This window comes from Crocodylus porosus, unplaced genomic scaffold (assembly GCF_001723895.1).
Source record: "Crocodylus porosus isolate Cpor-Errol unplaced genomic scaffold, CroPor_comp1, whole genome shotgun sequence".
NCBI classification, from domain to species: Eukaryota; Metazoa; Chordata; order Crocodylia; family Crocodylidae; genus Crocodylus; species Crocodylus porosus.
In genome coordinates this window covers 116,639,447-116,655,770 of record NW_017728943.1, presented here as the reverse complement: position 1 = coordinate 116,655,770, position 16,324 = coordinate 116,639,447, and the positions used below count along the sequence as shown (strand labels likewise).

At 41.6% G+C, this 16,324-nt stretch overlaps 1 protein-coding gene across 1 annotated transcript in view; it reads left to right on the top strand.

The window, feature by feature from the left end:
• Positions 1-12,515, top strand: part of OPRM1 (opioid receptor mu 1) — a 16,218-nt gene extending 3,703 nt beyond the window's left edge. The window contains exons 2-3 of the mRNA XM_019550058.1: positions 2,231-2,751; positions 11,059-12,515. Coding sequence (XP_019405603.1) covers positions 2,231-2,751; positions 11,059-11,097 — 560 coding nt within the window. The 3' untranslated portion in view covers positions 11,098-12,515. The remainder of the gene's footprint in view (positions 1-2,230; positions 2,752-11,058) is intronic.
• Positions 12,516-16,324: the final 3,809 nt, after the last annotated feature.

The following is a 16,324-nucleotide window of genomic DNA, read 5'->3' as shown; positions in this document are numbered from 1 at the left end:
GAAGCTAGTTGGAGTTCAGTTGCAGCCTTGACTTTCCTGGTTTGCTTCCTGCAGGACCAGACCAGTCCAGAATAATCCTCCTTGGAGGTGAATCCCATTCTCCATCCTTTGTAGGCTTTTCTTTTTAGTCTCAGGATGTCTGCTAGATCCCTGGAGAGCCAGGGGGGCTGCTGTGCCCTTCTGCTGCTGTTCCTCTGAGATGGACTAGAATTAGTTTGTGCATTGAGGATTGCTCCCTTGAGAAGCAACTACTCTTCTTGAACTCCCATCTCCCTGGGGTCATGGTCCCATAGGGCCTCACTGACAAGCCTCCTGAGCTTGTCAAAGTCAGCTTTCCTGAAGTCAAGGACTTCCGTGTTGCTGATTGACTTGCCAGCTTTACGGTGGATGGTGAAGTGATCAGCTCATGGTCGCTGTCACCCAGCTTCCTATCAATTACTAGGTTGCCAATTAGGTCATCCCCAGTAGCCAGTACCAGGTAGAGCAGTGCTTTGCCTCTCGTTGGCCCATAGACTTCTTGAGTCTGATAGAGGTCATCCACACATGAGACAAAGCTTTGCAACCGCTTGGATTTTGCTGAGCTATCCTCCCACGAGATGTCCGGGTAATTGAAGTCACCCATGACAACTATGGTCCTGTAGCATGTGGCCTCAGCCAGTTCCCAGGTGAACTCCTGGTCAAGCTCAGGACTTTGGGTGGGAGGTCATGCACCTCTCTTCAAGGGCTCAGTCCTTCAAGTTCTACTTCAGGAGACCACACAGGAACAAACTTAAGTGCTGTCCTAAATAGAGATGCACTTGAACATATGGCTGGTCAAATTGATTCCAATGTACTTAAAAGTAAGCACATGGGAAAGCATGCACCTTGCAGGAGTGGGCAACTAACCTTTGACATCTTTTCACATAAAATTTAAACTTTGCCTGACTATGAAAGCACTCTTCCTACTATTCATCCCCTAGTATTCCTTGTCTCCTTTACTTATTTTTATCTTTGTATACCTGGAAAATCATCTATTGACAAACAGGCTGGTTGGACTCTCATTAGTAGAAATTTCCTCATTCATCATTGGGTCCCAGTTGACTGGTCACTTATACTCTAAGATTATTTCAGTCAAAGTTGACTACAGCACTATTTCTTTCCAAGGTCTTTCTCGAACATTTACCAGGCACAGACCATTGGAAATCATTCCCAGAGAACAGCATTATTCATCCAGATTCTCCATTAAATTGAGCAGAATCCTTTCTCAAAATTCCACCCAGGTTTGCAGTTTAGCTTTTCATCCTAAGCATAGCAAGTAACACAAAAAACATTGCATAGGATTCTAAAACAAATCCTCCATTTCTTAAATAGCACAAGAAATACACAGGTACAAATGTATAAATTCTATATGCATTTCCCTACCTCCATCTCTGAGCTAAGGTCAGAATCTTCTAAAGAAACTTCTTCAGTGCTCATGTATTTTCCTTCAAATGATGGAAACTTTAGCTAATCACACCACTGAAGAAGACACTTTCTGCTATGAAAATGAGCCTCTCTCTTCCTGTCCATCTTTGAGCATTGCTGACTCACCCACCCTTTTTGCTGACTCACCCACCCTTTTTGGTTTTGAAAGCAAAGCATCAAATACTTTGGTTTCTTAGAAACTAGTTCTCTTTATTTCATCCGCTTTTGTCATAGGATGCTTCCACCTAAAGAGACAACCTTTAAGGTTTTGCCCTTGTCTGGATAATTATGCTTTCACTGCACGTAGTAGAGTCTACATTCACTGTGGCCTCCTATCACAAACACAAATTTAGAAGTGTCACAGAGACAGATTCCCTAACTTATCATATAGTCTCTTTTTTTCATTTTCCCTTAACTCCCAAACTTTCAAAATAGTGGTTAAACTTCCTCATTTCTTGGGTTTTATACTAAAACTAAAAATTGATCCACCTTCAGTTTATTACCTTTTGTCAAACATGAGCTAAACTCCAAGTAATAAAATGCAAACTAGTACAGAGTTTGTTTTATTTTGGTTTGTAAATTTTAAGGCTAAACAAAATTCTTGAAATAGCATTACATGCCTCTGATATGTGTGTTTGTGATAAAATACATTTTGCTTCATTTTAGTTACTCATTTTATAGAATTGCATCAAATTGCTGTACAGTTTTGGCGAAAATAAAGACAAAAGGAAAAGCAATTTAAAAACTGAACTGCTCACTCTTCTCTGTCATTTTGTTTTTACTTTAGGCTCCATTGACTGCACACTTACGTTCTCTCATCCATCTTGGTACTGGGAGAATCTGCTGAAAATCTGTGTTTTCATCTTTGCCTTCATCATGCCAGTCCTGATCATTACAGTGTGCTACGGCCTGATGATTTTACGCCTGAAAAGTGTCCGTATGCTATCTGGCTCCAAAGAAAAGGACAGGAACCTGAGGAGAATCACAAGAATGGTCCTTGTAGTGGTGGCGGTGTTCATAGTCTGCTGGACTCCAATCCATATTTATGTCATCATTAAAGCCTTGATCAATATTCCAGAAACTACTTTTCAAACTGTCTCCTGGCACTTTTGTATTGCTTTAGGGTATACAAATAGCTGCCTTAATCCAGTCCTTTATGCATTTCTAGATGAGAACTTCAAAAGATGTTTCAGAGAGTTCTGCATTCCCACTTCCTCAACCATTGAGCAGCAAAACTCCACCAGAATCCGACAAAATACTCGTGAACATGCCTCCACTGCCAATACTGTGGATAGGACTAACCACCAGGTATGACTAGCAGTGGAGATGTCATCTCTGGATTCAGGCCTTCCTCTTGGAGATGACATGTATTCTGAAGTTACAGTCTCTACTGCTATATAGGTGTCAGAAGGTTAACATGCCTTCCAAATGATCTTTAGAGCTGGTGTACACATACACAAAGAGCCTAATCCTGTGAGATGCCAAGTGCTCTCAATTCTCTTTGAAGTCTCTAAACAAATGGGTTCTCAGAAGTACTTTGTGGGATCAGGCCCAATGTGTGTGCATACAGACAGCATGCCAGAGAAAGAGAGACAAAGTATGGTTCTTACTGATGCAATGTTTGCAATTGCTGAACTTTCTAGAACTGACTGATGAACTGACTGATATAGACTGTTATGTACTCCATTAGTACACAGCGGGAGACAAGGGTGGGCCCAGAAATATACCCCATCTTCCTCCCATTTTGAAAGTGACAGGCAGCTGGGTTGGGGGGGAAGAAGGGAGGGATTGAGTTTGCACTCTTTTCTGCTTCTTTACGTTATACAAAGAAGGCTTGAAGGGCATGTTTGTCCTAAAAGATCCTGTCAAAAACCAGGCCTTGTTCACATGCACTTTTTGCTATTTTGGCAATTTTTTACCAATATACTTATGTAAGAACTCCTATCATATGCCTATAAATGAACCATAAATTGGCTTTGGTTCCTTTCTTAATCCATACCAGTATAAAGTCTGTCATGACAGCATGATTGTATCCATATTAGGGAGGGTTTTAAATTGCAAATATATTTAGAAAACAGCTTTTCTTTGCAGTCAATGCCCTAAAAAGTCCAAAGATTTATGACATTGTGGGCACCCAAAGGAAGAGACTTTTATTCAAGGTGTTTATTATCAGGTGCTTTATAAACGAAAGTTCACTAAGCCTCACCAACTCTTTCAAGGGTTCTCTTCACAGAAAGCACCATGAGTTAGACCAACCCTCCCAACCTAACAAACATTCACTGTTGGATGGAGGATTGAGCTTCATTCTGGAGCTGATCCAGCAAAAGAGGTTGCATGTCTGCGGACTGTTCCCATAGCCCTGCCTTGCCCTCTCCCAGCTGTGGTGCTGTCTCAGGATGGGACGGGGAGAAGGTAGGGAAGAGAGGTCCATTTTGGTGTTTGTCCAGCCTGTGGTAGAGTGGGGGGGCAGGTGGATTGGAGCCCCCTCACATCAGGATTGGAGGCCCAGCCTTGATGTCGGGGGGTCCAGTCCACCTGCCCCCACCCTTCAGCACAGGCTGGGCAAACCCCAGACAGAACTCCTTCTCCTTCTTCCCCCACTTCCATCCCAAAGTCAGTACTAGGGATGAGACTGAGCTGCAACAGCCCAGCCCTGCTCCCTGGCGTACACTAACATTAATGAAGGCACTCTGCTTTGGAGCATCTTCATATGAAACGTCATGTAATAAGGGTTCATTTGCCATGAGATTAGGTACTTATGAAAGCACTCTGCTGCTGTACAGTTCTGTCAGTGCATGGCTGTAGAGTACTTTCAGTGGGTGATCACATGAAAAACCATCACTTCTGTCAGCACCCCAAGTGAGCCTTGTATAAATCTCTCTAAGATGCCATTTCAACCACAAAATTAGTTATCCTGTGGAGGTACTGAATTGAATTAGCTGGCTGAAAGAAGCAGCTCCACTTACATTCAATGGGTGTATGCCATTAATCCAAAGCAATATACTCTGGTGCATATCACACTAAAGTTTATTGCTCTCAGGCACTGTGCATTTACACATGCTCCCAGGACTGCAGCACTGAAGCAGCCTCAACTGGCAGGGTGCCCAGGCATCAGTTTGTCAAGCATAAAAAATGGTAGTGGTATCAGAAGAGAGGAAAAGAAAGAAGGAACAGTGCTAGAGAAGTTGAGGAAGGGGTTTATTGTATATCTATCCTCAGCGTTTTCCTTCACCAGACACTGACACCTACCTACTAAATTCTGGCCTGTGAAATGGAACAGAATGTGAGCAATTCTGATGTACACTTCTTCAATAGAACTGCCAAAAGCATCCTGTCTTTAGCTATGTATTTACTTTGTGTAGTTAATGTGTATTGGACAGGTTCTGCCTTGACTTATGTGTTTGTAACTCTCAGTGAAGTCAGTAGTAGTTCTCTGAATATATCTGAGGGTATGATTGTCCTTCAGTACTGGCATCCAGTGCAATGCCAGCTCTTACAGTGCAGGATGTATTACCAACTTCTCTTCTTGGAGATGCTCAAACTTATTTTTAACCAAAAAAAATCTTTCTAAATGCCTGTGTCATGCCCATCTTTAGACACCATTTTTACTATTAGGTATACTTATTACAACAGGACCTATAGCCAAGAAAGAATGGAGGTTCATTGGATTAAGCCAAGGGTTCTCAACCCTCAGTCCATAGGCCAAATTTAGCTCCCAGCACCATGTCATCCAACCCATGAGGTTCCCCAAGCATCTATAGAGATCCCCATGGGCCATGAGGTCCAATCCCAGTGCATGGGGCCAGGTGAGCCCTGATTCCAGCCTTTGGGAGCCAACCAAGGATGCCTGGAATCAATCCAGGCATGCAGACCCAAAATGCAGGGTTAAACTAGGCCCACAGACTGGGTTAAACAGTTTACAGAGTAACAAATGGTTCCTGCCCTGAAGAGCTGAAAATTTTAACAGATGAGAATGAGGGAGTGGTAGAAGAAAGAAGTGGAGTGAACTACATGATGGCAGAAAACATCATGTTAGTTCCATCCGTTTCAGGATGGGGGGAGATGGGATTCTAGATATAGTTACAAGAAGATAAGCTAAAGGGAAACAGAAGTGAATGGAGAGAGGAAATAGAAAGGAAGGGAACTGGGGACAGGAAAATCAGATGTGGTATGGAAGTAGAGATGGTGAAGTAATATAGGGAGAGGGTTATAGCAAACAGCCAGTCACCATGAGCATAGAAAGTCCAGTCAGAACTGGGGACAGTTCTTTGAATATCTAGAGGTTTGCTTTGTCTGCTTCTGCAGCTGTTTTTCTAGCTGGACTTTCTAGTTGGTTCCTCTATGTGGTCTTCTACAAGGACATATGCTAACCTTAAGAAGGCACCATCTTGGTCTTAGTGCCTCTGGAATGCTGGCAGGATCTCACCTATACAATTCTAAGTCTGGGAGGCGCTGGAGGAAGAAGTGACCTTGAATGGTCTCCATTTTATCAATTCCCCACTGTGCAGCAGTTTCTGAATTGGCTGCTCCTGTCATTGTACATTATGCTTTTTTCCAGCCATGCATTTTGACTGTTGACCCAACTGCAGTCTGACAAGAAAACAATATCACTAGCCTATATTCAAGAGTACCAATATATATAGGCCAATAAACCAAACACATTTTCACAATTTAGAGAAAGTCCTTGGAAAATATTGACCAAGTCTTCTCATTGTCTACTAATATCAATGAAAATCAAAACCACTCGGCACCTCAACAGGCCAAAATTAGCATTGATTTCAATTTAAAGTTTGAATAGCACTTTCCTAGTATTTATAAAACCTGAAAAAGAAAGAAGAAATGCTTTTAGCCAAAAATAAGTACAGAATTACCAGGCTGATAAAATCAAGGGAAATAGCAGGGTCATTATGGGCCTGATCACTAAATGACAGTGTCATTACATGAAGTGGGAGTTTGGCCAAGAACGTATGATAGAAGAAATATATTTGTTCTTCACTGTCATAACCAGTCATGGTCACAGTCTGTTACTTCTACTTTGGGCTATTCTTATTTCCACTTTTCTTTTCATCTCTAGTAAACTGTTTAGAATTATCATTTTGACCAAATCTGATTTTGTCCTGCAATTGAACTACTCAAACGTAGATGTCATAGATTTTCTTTTATATATATTTTATATATCATGCCATTTATGCTGCATAAGATTTACAGCATCCTTGATGTACATTTTCAATATATCACACAATATCAAGGAAGCTAAAGTGCAAGAAAGTAGATCCTGTCAGCAGTTTCATCCAGTTGGAGCTAGCTATTTTCAGAGTTTATCCATTTTGACTTGCAACAAAGATCATTTTCTTCTGTCTTCTTTAAGTATATTTTACAGGTGGAACATTTGGCTAACAATAAAGCTTTAAAGGTTTAAAGTTTGAAAGTTTCAGTCATAACACCCAAAATTTTGGATACCACATTTTTGGGTGCTGCTCTTGAGATACCAAAGGTTTGAATTTCAGAGTATCATAAGGACCTACAGCTTCCACTGTGGACATTTAGAACTTCTGATAATCAAATACAAGGCAATTAAAGCCAAAAACATAAAAATGAAAACTGAGCAAAGACTTCTGAATAGACTTTCTATCACTAAGACTGATCTATCACTTAAGATCAATAACTTAGCTGTTCTGATATCATAGTGATATGGATGGTATACAAATGTTGATGAATTAAGTCAAAATGAATATATCAAAATGAACTGTAGTTTGCTGGATCCTGAAATCACTATTATTAAAACATTATTCGTTAACAGCTTTTTTATATTAAGATTTTTAGCTATAGCAAAAAAAAAAAAGGACCAGTAATTCTTTTTTTTCTGTATCAGTAGAAATATATTCAATCAGGTTTTAACCTAGAAAACAGGCTTATGCAGATAGTCTCCACACACCTGGAGAAAAAGCTGTTATAAAATATTTAAGTTATGATTTTATCTGAAAATAGGCCTGTCCTATTGGCGTCAAGAAAAGGTTTGTCATTTAGACCAGTCTAGTGCCTCGTTCTCTGCTTGTAATCCATACCTGCACTAAACTGGAGAATTCCAGAGTGCAATCAATTTGATGTAATGAACTCCAGTGCATATTGTGCCAGAGTTTATTTCTCCCCAGCACCACATTTATACATGTGTCTGGGACTGCAGCATGTTGAGCCAGGTCAGAACAGCCCCAGTTGCCAGGGGGCCTAGGGGACCCAAGGGATCAGTCTGGGGCTGCTCCGACCCATCTCAACTTTTTGTGGAGGGGCTGGCTAGAGCACAAGGGTGCTCCAGTGCCGGGCTAGCTAGTAGGCAGCACCCACACTGAAGCACCCTCATGCCCCAGCCAGTCCTGTCAGCATCTACATGTGTGTTGCTACACCCTAAAGAATGCCACTATAGGATAGTAGTTGTGTCTATAAGCACTAACCTAAAGCAGAGTTAGTTTACTGTGGCCAAATACAGCTGAGACTTTACTGTGGAGCTATTTAGTCAATGCCACAGCAAACATCTCATGTAGATGTGCCTCCAGAGTTTTATAAAGGTAAGCAGTCTCATTTTACAAATGAAGTTTTCTAGGATTTCTCCATTCTCCTTTTATTTTAATTCCCTCATTGCCTACACATAGCTGTGAAAGTGCACTTGTTCTTTTCCATGCATTGCTGCTCTCAAGGAAACTAATATATAGCAAGCTTCATTTTATACCAAAGAGGTTTTAATAAGGTTATCTCAAAGCCTATAATTCCATACTTCAGTCAAACAAGGCAACTCACTAGAACATGGGGTATTATGTTTCCACTCCCAGGGAATATCTACATGAGACATTTACTGCATAGTTGACCAATTAACTGTTCAGTAAACATCTCAGCATCTCCACATGTGCGCCTATTAGGGTACATAAAATTAATACTCTCCATAGTAGGGTAGTACTTGTGTTGCACAGAGTGGGGGTTTTTTGTGCATAGCAATGCATGTGTAGATGCTGACCATCTTGCTGGGGCAGGAGGATGCTTGCAGTAGTGGCCTTAGGAGAGGGCAAACTGGGCAACTGCCCAGACCCCACACTTTATGGGGCCCAAATCTTTGGGGGGTAAAGTTTTTGCAAGGAAGTGACTCTACTTGCATTTTAATACTCAACTATTTATTTAATTCTCCCAAAGAATATTTAAAAAATCCACAATCCAACTGTGCTGGGTTAATATTTACCTGAGTGCATACCTCTAAGGGGGCCCAAGTGATTCTCTTGCCCAGGGCCCCAAAAACCATAAATCCACCACTGCTGCTTGAATGCCAGGGCTGCATGCTGGCTATCCCTATGCTGAAGCACCCTCATGCCCCAGCCAGCCCCTTTGCAGCACATTGAGCTGGGCTGGCAGGCTGACCTACAACAACCCCTGCCCGCTGGGGCTGCTCTGACCAGGCTCCACAACTATGCATGAATAAACTCTGGAGCTAATTGCTCTGAAGTTATTTGCTCCCAGGTACACATTCAAACAGCACACCCAGGAGCAAAAACCTCCAGAACAATAAACTCCAGTGTTTACTCATGTGCACTAATTGAACATGTAGAGACACCCCAAGAGTCTGCATGCCATTGCAGCATTTCCAGTTTTTATAAGCCAAACAAGCCTCTATCCTATATTACTTTGTACCATTACTTTCTCTCCTCCTATATTACTTTGTACCATTGTGAAACAACAGCTTCAGGGTAGGGGAATGAAATGCATCTGGGGGGATAACTTGGCTCTACTGTACAGACAACTGGACATGTCTACACTGTAAACAGAAATGTACTTCAGGAACAATGGAGCATTGCTTATCTAACAGAATAGATGCTTAAAAATCCTTTTTGTCAGACTAGTGAAATTTGTGTGACTATTTCTTTAATGCTAAACTCAACAGCTCTTTGAAACTGACATATATTCCATAGCTATTATATGTAGGAGTGCGGTACACATCAGAATCCTTTATAAATTAGGGGGAAAAGGAAATCAATATTAAATTTAAACAAGGAGGACTGGCCCTAAGTAGCTGTCTTACAGAAATGCACAAAACTGCTACAGCTATTTTTCTTAATTGTGACACAAAATAAACATGAAGCAGGAAACATACAGTACTTCATTGGTATATGAAAAAGTGCAAACCTCTCCTGTTGTCTAATCCATGAAAATTAGGGAAAAGCTTGAACCAGAAAAATTATTTTGGATCTAGTTTTCCCTAAAGCATAAGGATTTTTAAATCTGAGGATTATGATTCAGACTAATTTTGAGCAGAAATACAGTTCCCCCATAGATTGCAAAAACATACTAAATACAACCTGCAAAATTATGATGCATCTGAACATGATTTTGAGTTCTGCTTTTACCTCAGATTAAATCTTTTTCTAAACCAGAGTTTATAGTCAAATCTTCCCTGTTGGCAGGAAAGCAATGCTTTACCTTCTGTTTTCAATTTACATAAGTAGCATTGCCCCAAGGCTGTCCATGTTTCATGGTTGATGCAGAGGGAATTTTTCTGTTCATTTCAATCTAGTTTAACCAGTAGTTTTAACCTAATCTGGTTCCCTACTTTCTGAGTCACAAAACTTTGCATTTCAAGCATTTCTTCTTGATTCCAATGTGCTATCACAATGAATAATGCAGCCTATTGTCAGGGGACAGAAAAAGTTCCATGGTTTTCAAGTGGGGAAAAAAGCTGCCATGGTTTACCATTTAAAATGTATATACAGTACTTCTACGCAAGGGGGATTTAATAAGAAGAAATTGTATGTGTCATGTGCATGCAGCATAGGAAGTTTAGTTGGGTGTAATTTAATTCCTGTGTTCAATTTCAAGCTGAATTGTCAGACAATTAAATAGGAATTTTAAAAGTTTCAAATCCTACTGTGGACATTCACTTGTCTGATACAATAAGAAGCAAAAAGTCTCAGGAACAGATACCCCTACATCATATGTAATAGTAATGTTTCAATGATGGCTGCATAAAAGGTAGAGGAGGACTGAAATTATTCTGTACTGGAAACATCCTGTAATAAAAAGTACCTAGGATTTGCACCATGAACACAACGCAGCCATTATGTGTGTGGTATGTTATGTATTCTAGTGTAGATGTGGTAGCATAGCTATGACATGGAGAAAATATGTTATCTTCTGTTTTAAACAATATATTGGGCCAAATATTTAGCTTGTGTAAAAGGGTAGAGAACAACTGAATTCAATGGCTCTAGATCAGTTCATACCAAGTGAAGCTCTGGCCCACGTGAGTAGAAATGGAATTCAAATTCAAATGGAAGAACTCCTCTTCTTTTGAAATCAGAATCAGATCAATTAGGAATGCATGCCTTTTATTTTTAAAATGTTGTCATATATTCCTAAAGCTGCAAGTACCTTTTCCATGCCATTTTTTTCTGCCTCATTATGTGTTATGATGTAGAAGTAAATATGTGCTTGCTTTCTCACAAAAGCTATCTGTTCAGCTTTGTGCAGCGGAATAATTGCAGCAAATGCTGGGTAAAATCACCCCAAAAGATTTTCAGAAACACATGGGAGGGGAAATCAGTGTATTGCTCATTGTATCTGCAATTTCTTTCCTTTCAGTTGGAACTTCTGGAAGCTGAAACTACACCACAGCCGTGACAGGGTCTCCTGCTGCATGGCCTTCAAGGCAGTTACAAACCAGTGCCAGAATATGTCTGTACAGTTTGCTCTAGGACTGTGTAGGAGACACTTTTTCCCCCCACAAGGAAAGTGCCTGCTTTTAAGATCATTTTAAAATCAAAATGATTTGCCTTTGTGGCAACTCTGCATTGTATGTTATAGAAGCATGAAAACTAATAGCAAGCAGAGTCAGAAAACATGAGGGTTACAGTGCTTCATTGTATAAAACATATTTGCTTATGAGAAAAAAATATATATATACACATACGTCTAAAATACCACTGTTGTATACTAGTGAGATCAGGCAGCCATAATTTTTGCTCTGGCTAGTTTTAGTAGCATAAAACAGGCTGGAAGCAAAAGCTCATATAGAAAGACAGGCACAGCTTGCTAAATGGAGGTGATCTTCTAATATAGGATATCTAATATGCTTGAGGACACTTTGTAATATTGTTAAACTAAAAATTTGTTTCAAAGGGTAGTTTCCTGTACAGGTTATATAACAACTGTTTTTCATGCATCAGTTTACATCATGGCCTTCTCATCAGAAAATTACCATTTATGGGGTTAGCTGGAGACTAGCAGTTAAATGGAAAAGAATTCTTTCAGTGCTCACTTAAATAACCCAAGCTTTCACCTTCTCACATACAAGATTTTAGCAGAAAAACAGGTGGAAAGCAAAGATTATAAACAGTTGGAAAGGTTTGATGTGTCTTCGTGTTGTTATTGCTAGTGAAGTAGATCCAAAAAGGACTACAGTTATTTCTGTAAATTCCCTGTGAATATCCGTGTATGTTTCAATCCTGTCAGAACTAGCATAGAGTGTATTTATATCCACATTTAAGAGGTATTTCCAGTTTCAGTGTTGCAATTAGCAACACCTCAGACTTAAGTGACAAGTATAAAGCACTCTGGAATCCTTCAGGATGAAAAGAGCTATAGAAAATGTAAGTCATCATTATTACATCTGTGAAGTGCTTTTAAGCAAATAGAGAAAACTCTCCAAGTCTTTTTTTAAGGAAAATAACATTTTTCAATGAAATTATTTTTTTTAATCGAGTCCATAACATGTTGCTTTTCTAGTTAACGTAAGAAAATTCTAACCTGTATCTCCATTTTGTATAGGCTGGTAAAGCACTTTAAAGTTTACAAAAGAAATACTGTATAGAAGCAATTACCACATTAAGCTTTCCTCTGATAAAAAAGATAGAAAAATCCATGTAGATAACTTCTAGTAATATATGGTATTTTCTAGCCACTGTTTGGTATTTGCTGTGTAATTAAATGGTCAACAGTTACCCAGAAGGCAAAAAGTGCTTAGATGAGTTTCTCTACATTCTAAAATAAAATCTTATGAAATATTTATGTTTATTTCTGCTACTGTATTTCTTTCTTTCTCTCTCTCTCTCTCTCTCTCTCTCAGAATTAAAGCTCACTTAAACATGTTTACATCAAAGAATAGTATGTTATTTCTTCAGTGAATACTATAATAAAGACAGTGGGGCAAATCCTCTGCTACTGGAAATAAGCATAACATCCTTGAAATCACTGCAACTAGATCAGTTTGTTCCAGCTGAGCACCTGGCCCTGTAGATCAATAGACTATGAAAAAGGGAACTAATAAAGTGTATAATTTTCCCCTTCCTGCTGAGGGCTGCATCACAGTGTCACAGAAGTTAATCCAAAGAAGCATCCCCCTAATTTTATGCTATTGTGGCTATGTTTCCCACTGATTTGCAGAAGAGTGTGAATACCACTTTATTTTAAAGATCAGCTCCTTCAGCAGGTAGTAGTAATAGACTGGGAGTGGGGGGGTTAGTGCACCAGCACCAAAAGAAATGTGACACACTTTCTAATATGTCTCCTTGGGGCAGATTCTATTCAACTTACTAGGTTTTGTGGCAAACATCAATCCCCCTAGATCATGGTGTATGCATGAGGGCCACCCAGATGTTCAATGCATATGCCTGGGCAGGAATTTTTGGAGGAGTGGAGGCTGCCCAGAGCTTCCATCCTCCCTTTACGCCACTGAGACAGAATCCAAAGACCAGACAGAGTCCAGATGTTTGGTGCCTCCAGGGCTGTAGTTGTATAAGCGTCTGGGAATCAAACACCAGATGTCCTGTGTGGTGGACAAGGACTCTACCACAGAACCACAGGGGACTCCAACTTACTAGGTACATTAAGTGAAATTAAATGCCAAGAGTCTCATTCTATTCCACACTATCTGAGTTCCTGAAATCAGTTAATGCAAAAGGCAAGTGGTTTCTCCTGCTCATCACTGGTTTTTTTGGTGGGTTTTTTTGTGACTTGGTCTTAAAGGTAATTTGACATGTGTATTAAAAAAGTAGATATATGAATATATTTTGGGGACTTAACAGGGCAGAATAGAAACATGCTTAGGTTTAGGTTGATCTAAGTGCTCATCCATACAGATGTTTGGGGAGGTAAAATAGGGCAAAAAATGGCTGGCCTGATCTACCTTAGCTCACCTGAAGTGGTGCACTAAGTTAGGTGCATCGGGATTTCCTGGTGTCAAAAAAACACAGAGTGCTGCAAATTAGCAGTGCGGTGAATACCTGCAAGTGTGGCACATGTGGTTTGCTGTGCTGCAGAAAGGTCTGCAGCACCACAAACTGTACATAGGCGCTCATCTGGATATACCCATAGAGTTCAAGAAGGGAAGGAAGCAAACAGAGCAGCATAGTAAGGACAATGGGCAGAATAAGGAAAAACAGACTTTAACAAACTCAAGAATCTCTAGGGCCCAGTCCCATGGGAGGTACATTTAAGAAGGGAAAGGTGTCCAGAAAAGCTGGTTGTCCTATGGGAAAACCATGTTAAGAGCACAAGAGAAGGCTACCCCCAAGCTAAGGAAGGATTGAAGTGCAACAAAACAGTAGTCTAGCTAAAAAACAACCTCTTCAATGAGTTGAAACTCAAAAAGCAATCCTACTAAAAGGGGAAATTGGCCATGTTATCAGGGACAAATATAGGAATACAGCAAGGGGAACTTACACAAAAATGGGGAAATTAGTTTAAAAGAAATTAAACGGAGGAGTCAAAAACTGTAAAAGGTACATAGGCAGCCTAGAATCTATTTAAAACATTTTCTTATGTCCAATCTACCAAAGTTCTTGAGGTTGTTTAAAAGCACTTGGACAAGGGAGATCAAGCTGATATAATATATTTGGACTTTAAAAAAGCTTTTGACAAAATCCTTCACCAAAGGCTTTTAGAAAAACTGCATTGCCATGGGATTGGAGAGAGGAAGCTCTTTTGTGGACTGGTTAAAGATAGGAAGCAAAGGGTAAGGCTAAATGGCCATTATGCAAGATGGAGGGAGGTCAAAAATAGGGTGCTACGGGAATCTATTCTGGGCCCAAATTTGTTCAATATTAATGATCTGAAAATGAGGGTGCATGGTGAAATCTCCAAGTTTGGAGGTGCTACTAAATTATTCCAGGTAGGTGTAGCAGGAGGCTTGGTGCTACTTTAATAGAAGTCAGATTGCAGATGGAGTAATCTGCAGGTTCTGCAGGAGGCAATCAGAAGTTACATGACCCAAAGGGAGCTGGACTTACAGGCTATAAGCCCAGAACCTATAGCTGACACATGGGGGGGCACAAGGGGGCACATGCTCCCCCTGAGATTGGCCCTTGCCAGCTGGGGAGTCAGTGCACTGAGTGAAGTGCTGCCCTGTGCCCCACTTGTGATTGGAATCAGCCAGCACTGAGAAGCACCAGCTGCACTTCGGGTTTTGCCACCGGCACTGTGATTGACCGCTGGGGATTCCTGCCCCCCCTCACTTGGCAATCAGCTGCTAGAGCAGCCTCCCAGTCAATGATCAGCTGCTGGTGCCCCCCTCCGCCCCCCAGACTGGGGACACCAGTCGCCTATGCCAGAGAATGAACTGGGGTGGTAGTCTGGTTCTGGCAGCTGGGATATGAAGAACTCCTGAACAGCAGGGCTACAGACAGGCTCATGGCTAACACCTAAGCTGGGATAAACAGCCTAGTGGTTTGTAGATTAAGACAAAGGGTGGCCATGGTCTCAGCAGACCCATGGATCCGTAGCCTATAAGGGGTGAGAAGCAGAGTCAGCAACTCATAGATCAGAAGGGGTAAGCAGTGCCAGGGAGCCTGGAGTTCTCAACTGGCCTAGGAGCAGAGCCAAGGCCAAGAAGGGGCCAAAGATCAAGGAGGGGCCATTGCCGGAGAGCTGTGATCTGCTACTTGCACAACCCTATCCAGGGCATGCAGGCTGCAGATCATGGCTCTAGCCTGGATCTGGACCATGCTGTCACTGTTGCAAGATCCAAGCCCAGCTCCAAAGCAGTTCTGCACCCTGCCCAATATAGACCTCCATGCACCCTGTAAGTGCTGTTGGGACCATGCTGCTGGGGTTTCCATGGAAACCACCCCCAGCCACCTGTGCAGGGGCTGCTGGAAAATGGAGTCTGGCTGCCAGCCTGATCTGCCATTTTGCAAACCCCCCTTAAGATGAAGCAGTGACACCTGAATAGCAACATGGGATCAGGGATCCCTGGGGCAGCCTCCCTTTCCAAAGATCTAAGAACAACAAGGCATGACGGGAGAGGTAAAGGGGAACAAACTCGAGAGCTGGAGTGGAGCAGGGACTGAGAGGCCACCAGGGGGCATCGTGGCCACTCCTGAAACCAGCACCTGTCACGGTTGGCAAACCCCAAGCTGATAAAGAGGAGCTGCAAACAAATCTCTCTGATCTAAGTGAGCGGGCAAGTGAACTTCAATGTCAACAAGTGCAAGGTAATGGACATAGGAAAAAATAACTATACTTATGCAATGCTGTATTCTGAACTAGCTGTTATGACTCAGGAAAAAATCCTTGGAGGCACTATAGATAGTCCTCTAAAAAATCAGCTCAATGTGCACCAACTAGGGAAGTCCAAAATGGGCCATATTCAATTTGGATTCGGATTTGGCCCATTAGACTTCTAGTCCACTTCTGGGTCCACTGCTGAGCATGTGGGGGCCCCCGTGCCCTCCTGGCTTGGTGATTGGCTGTGGGGGGACCCCAGGTGCCCCTCCAGACCCAGGAGGCACCAGTCACCAAGCTGGGAGGGTGCAGGGGGGCGGGCTGTGTGCTTCCCAGCCAACCCAGAAGTGGACCGAAAGTGCTTCTGGTCCACTTCCAGGTCTGCTGCCAAGCACTGGGGACTCCCCTT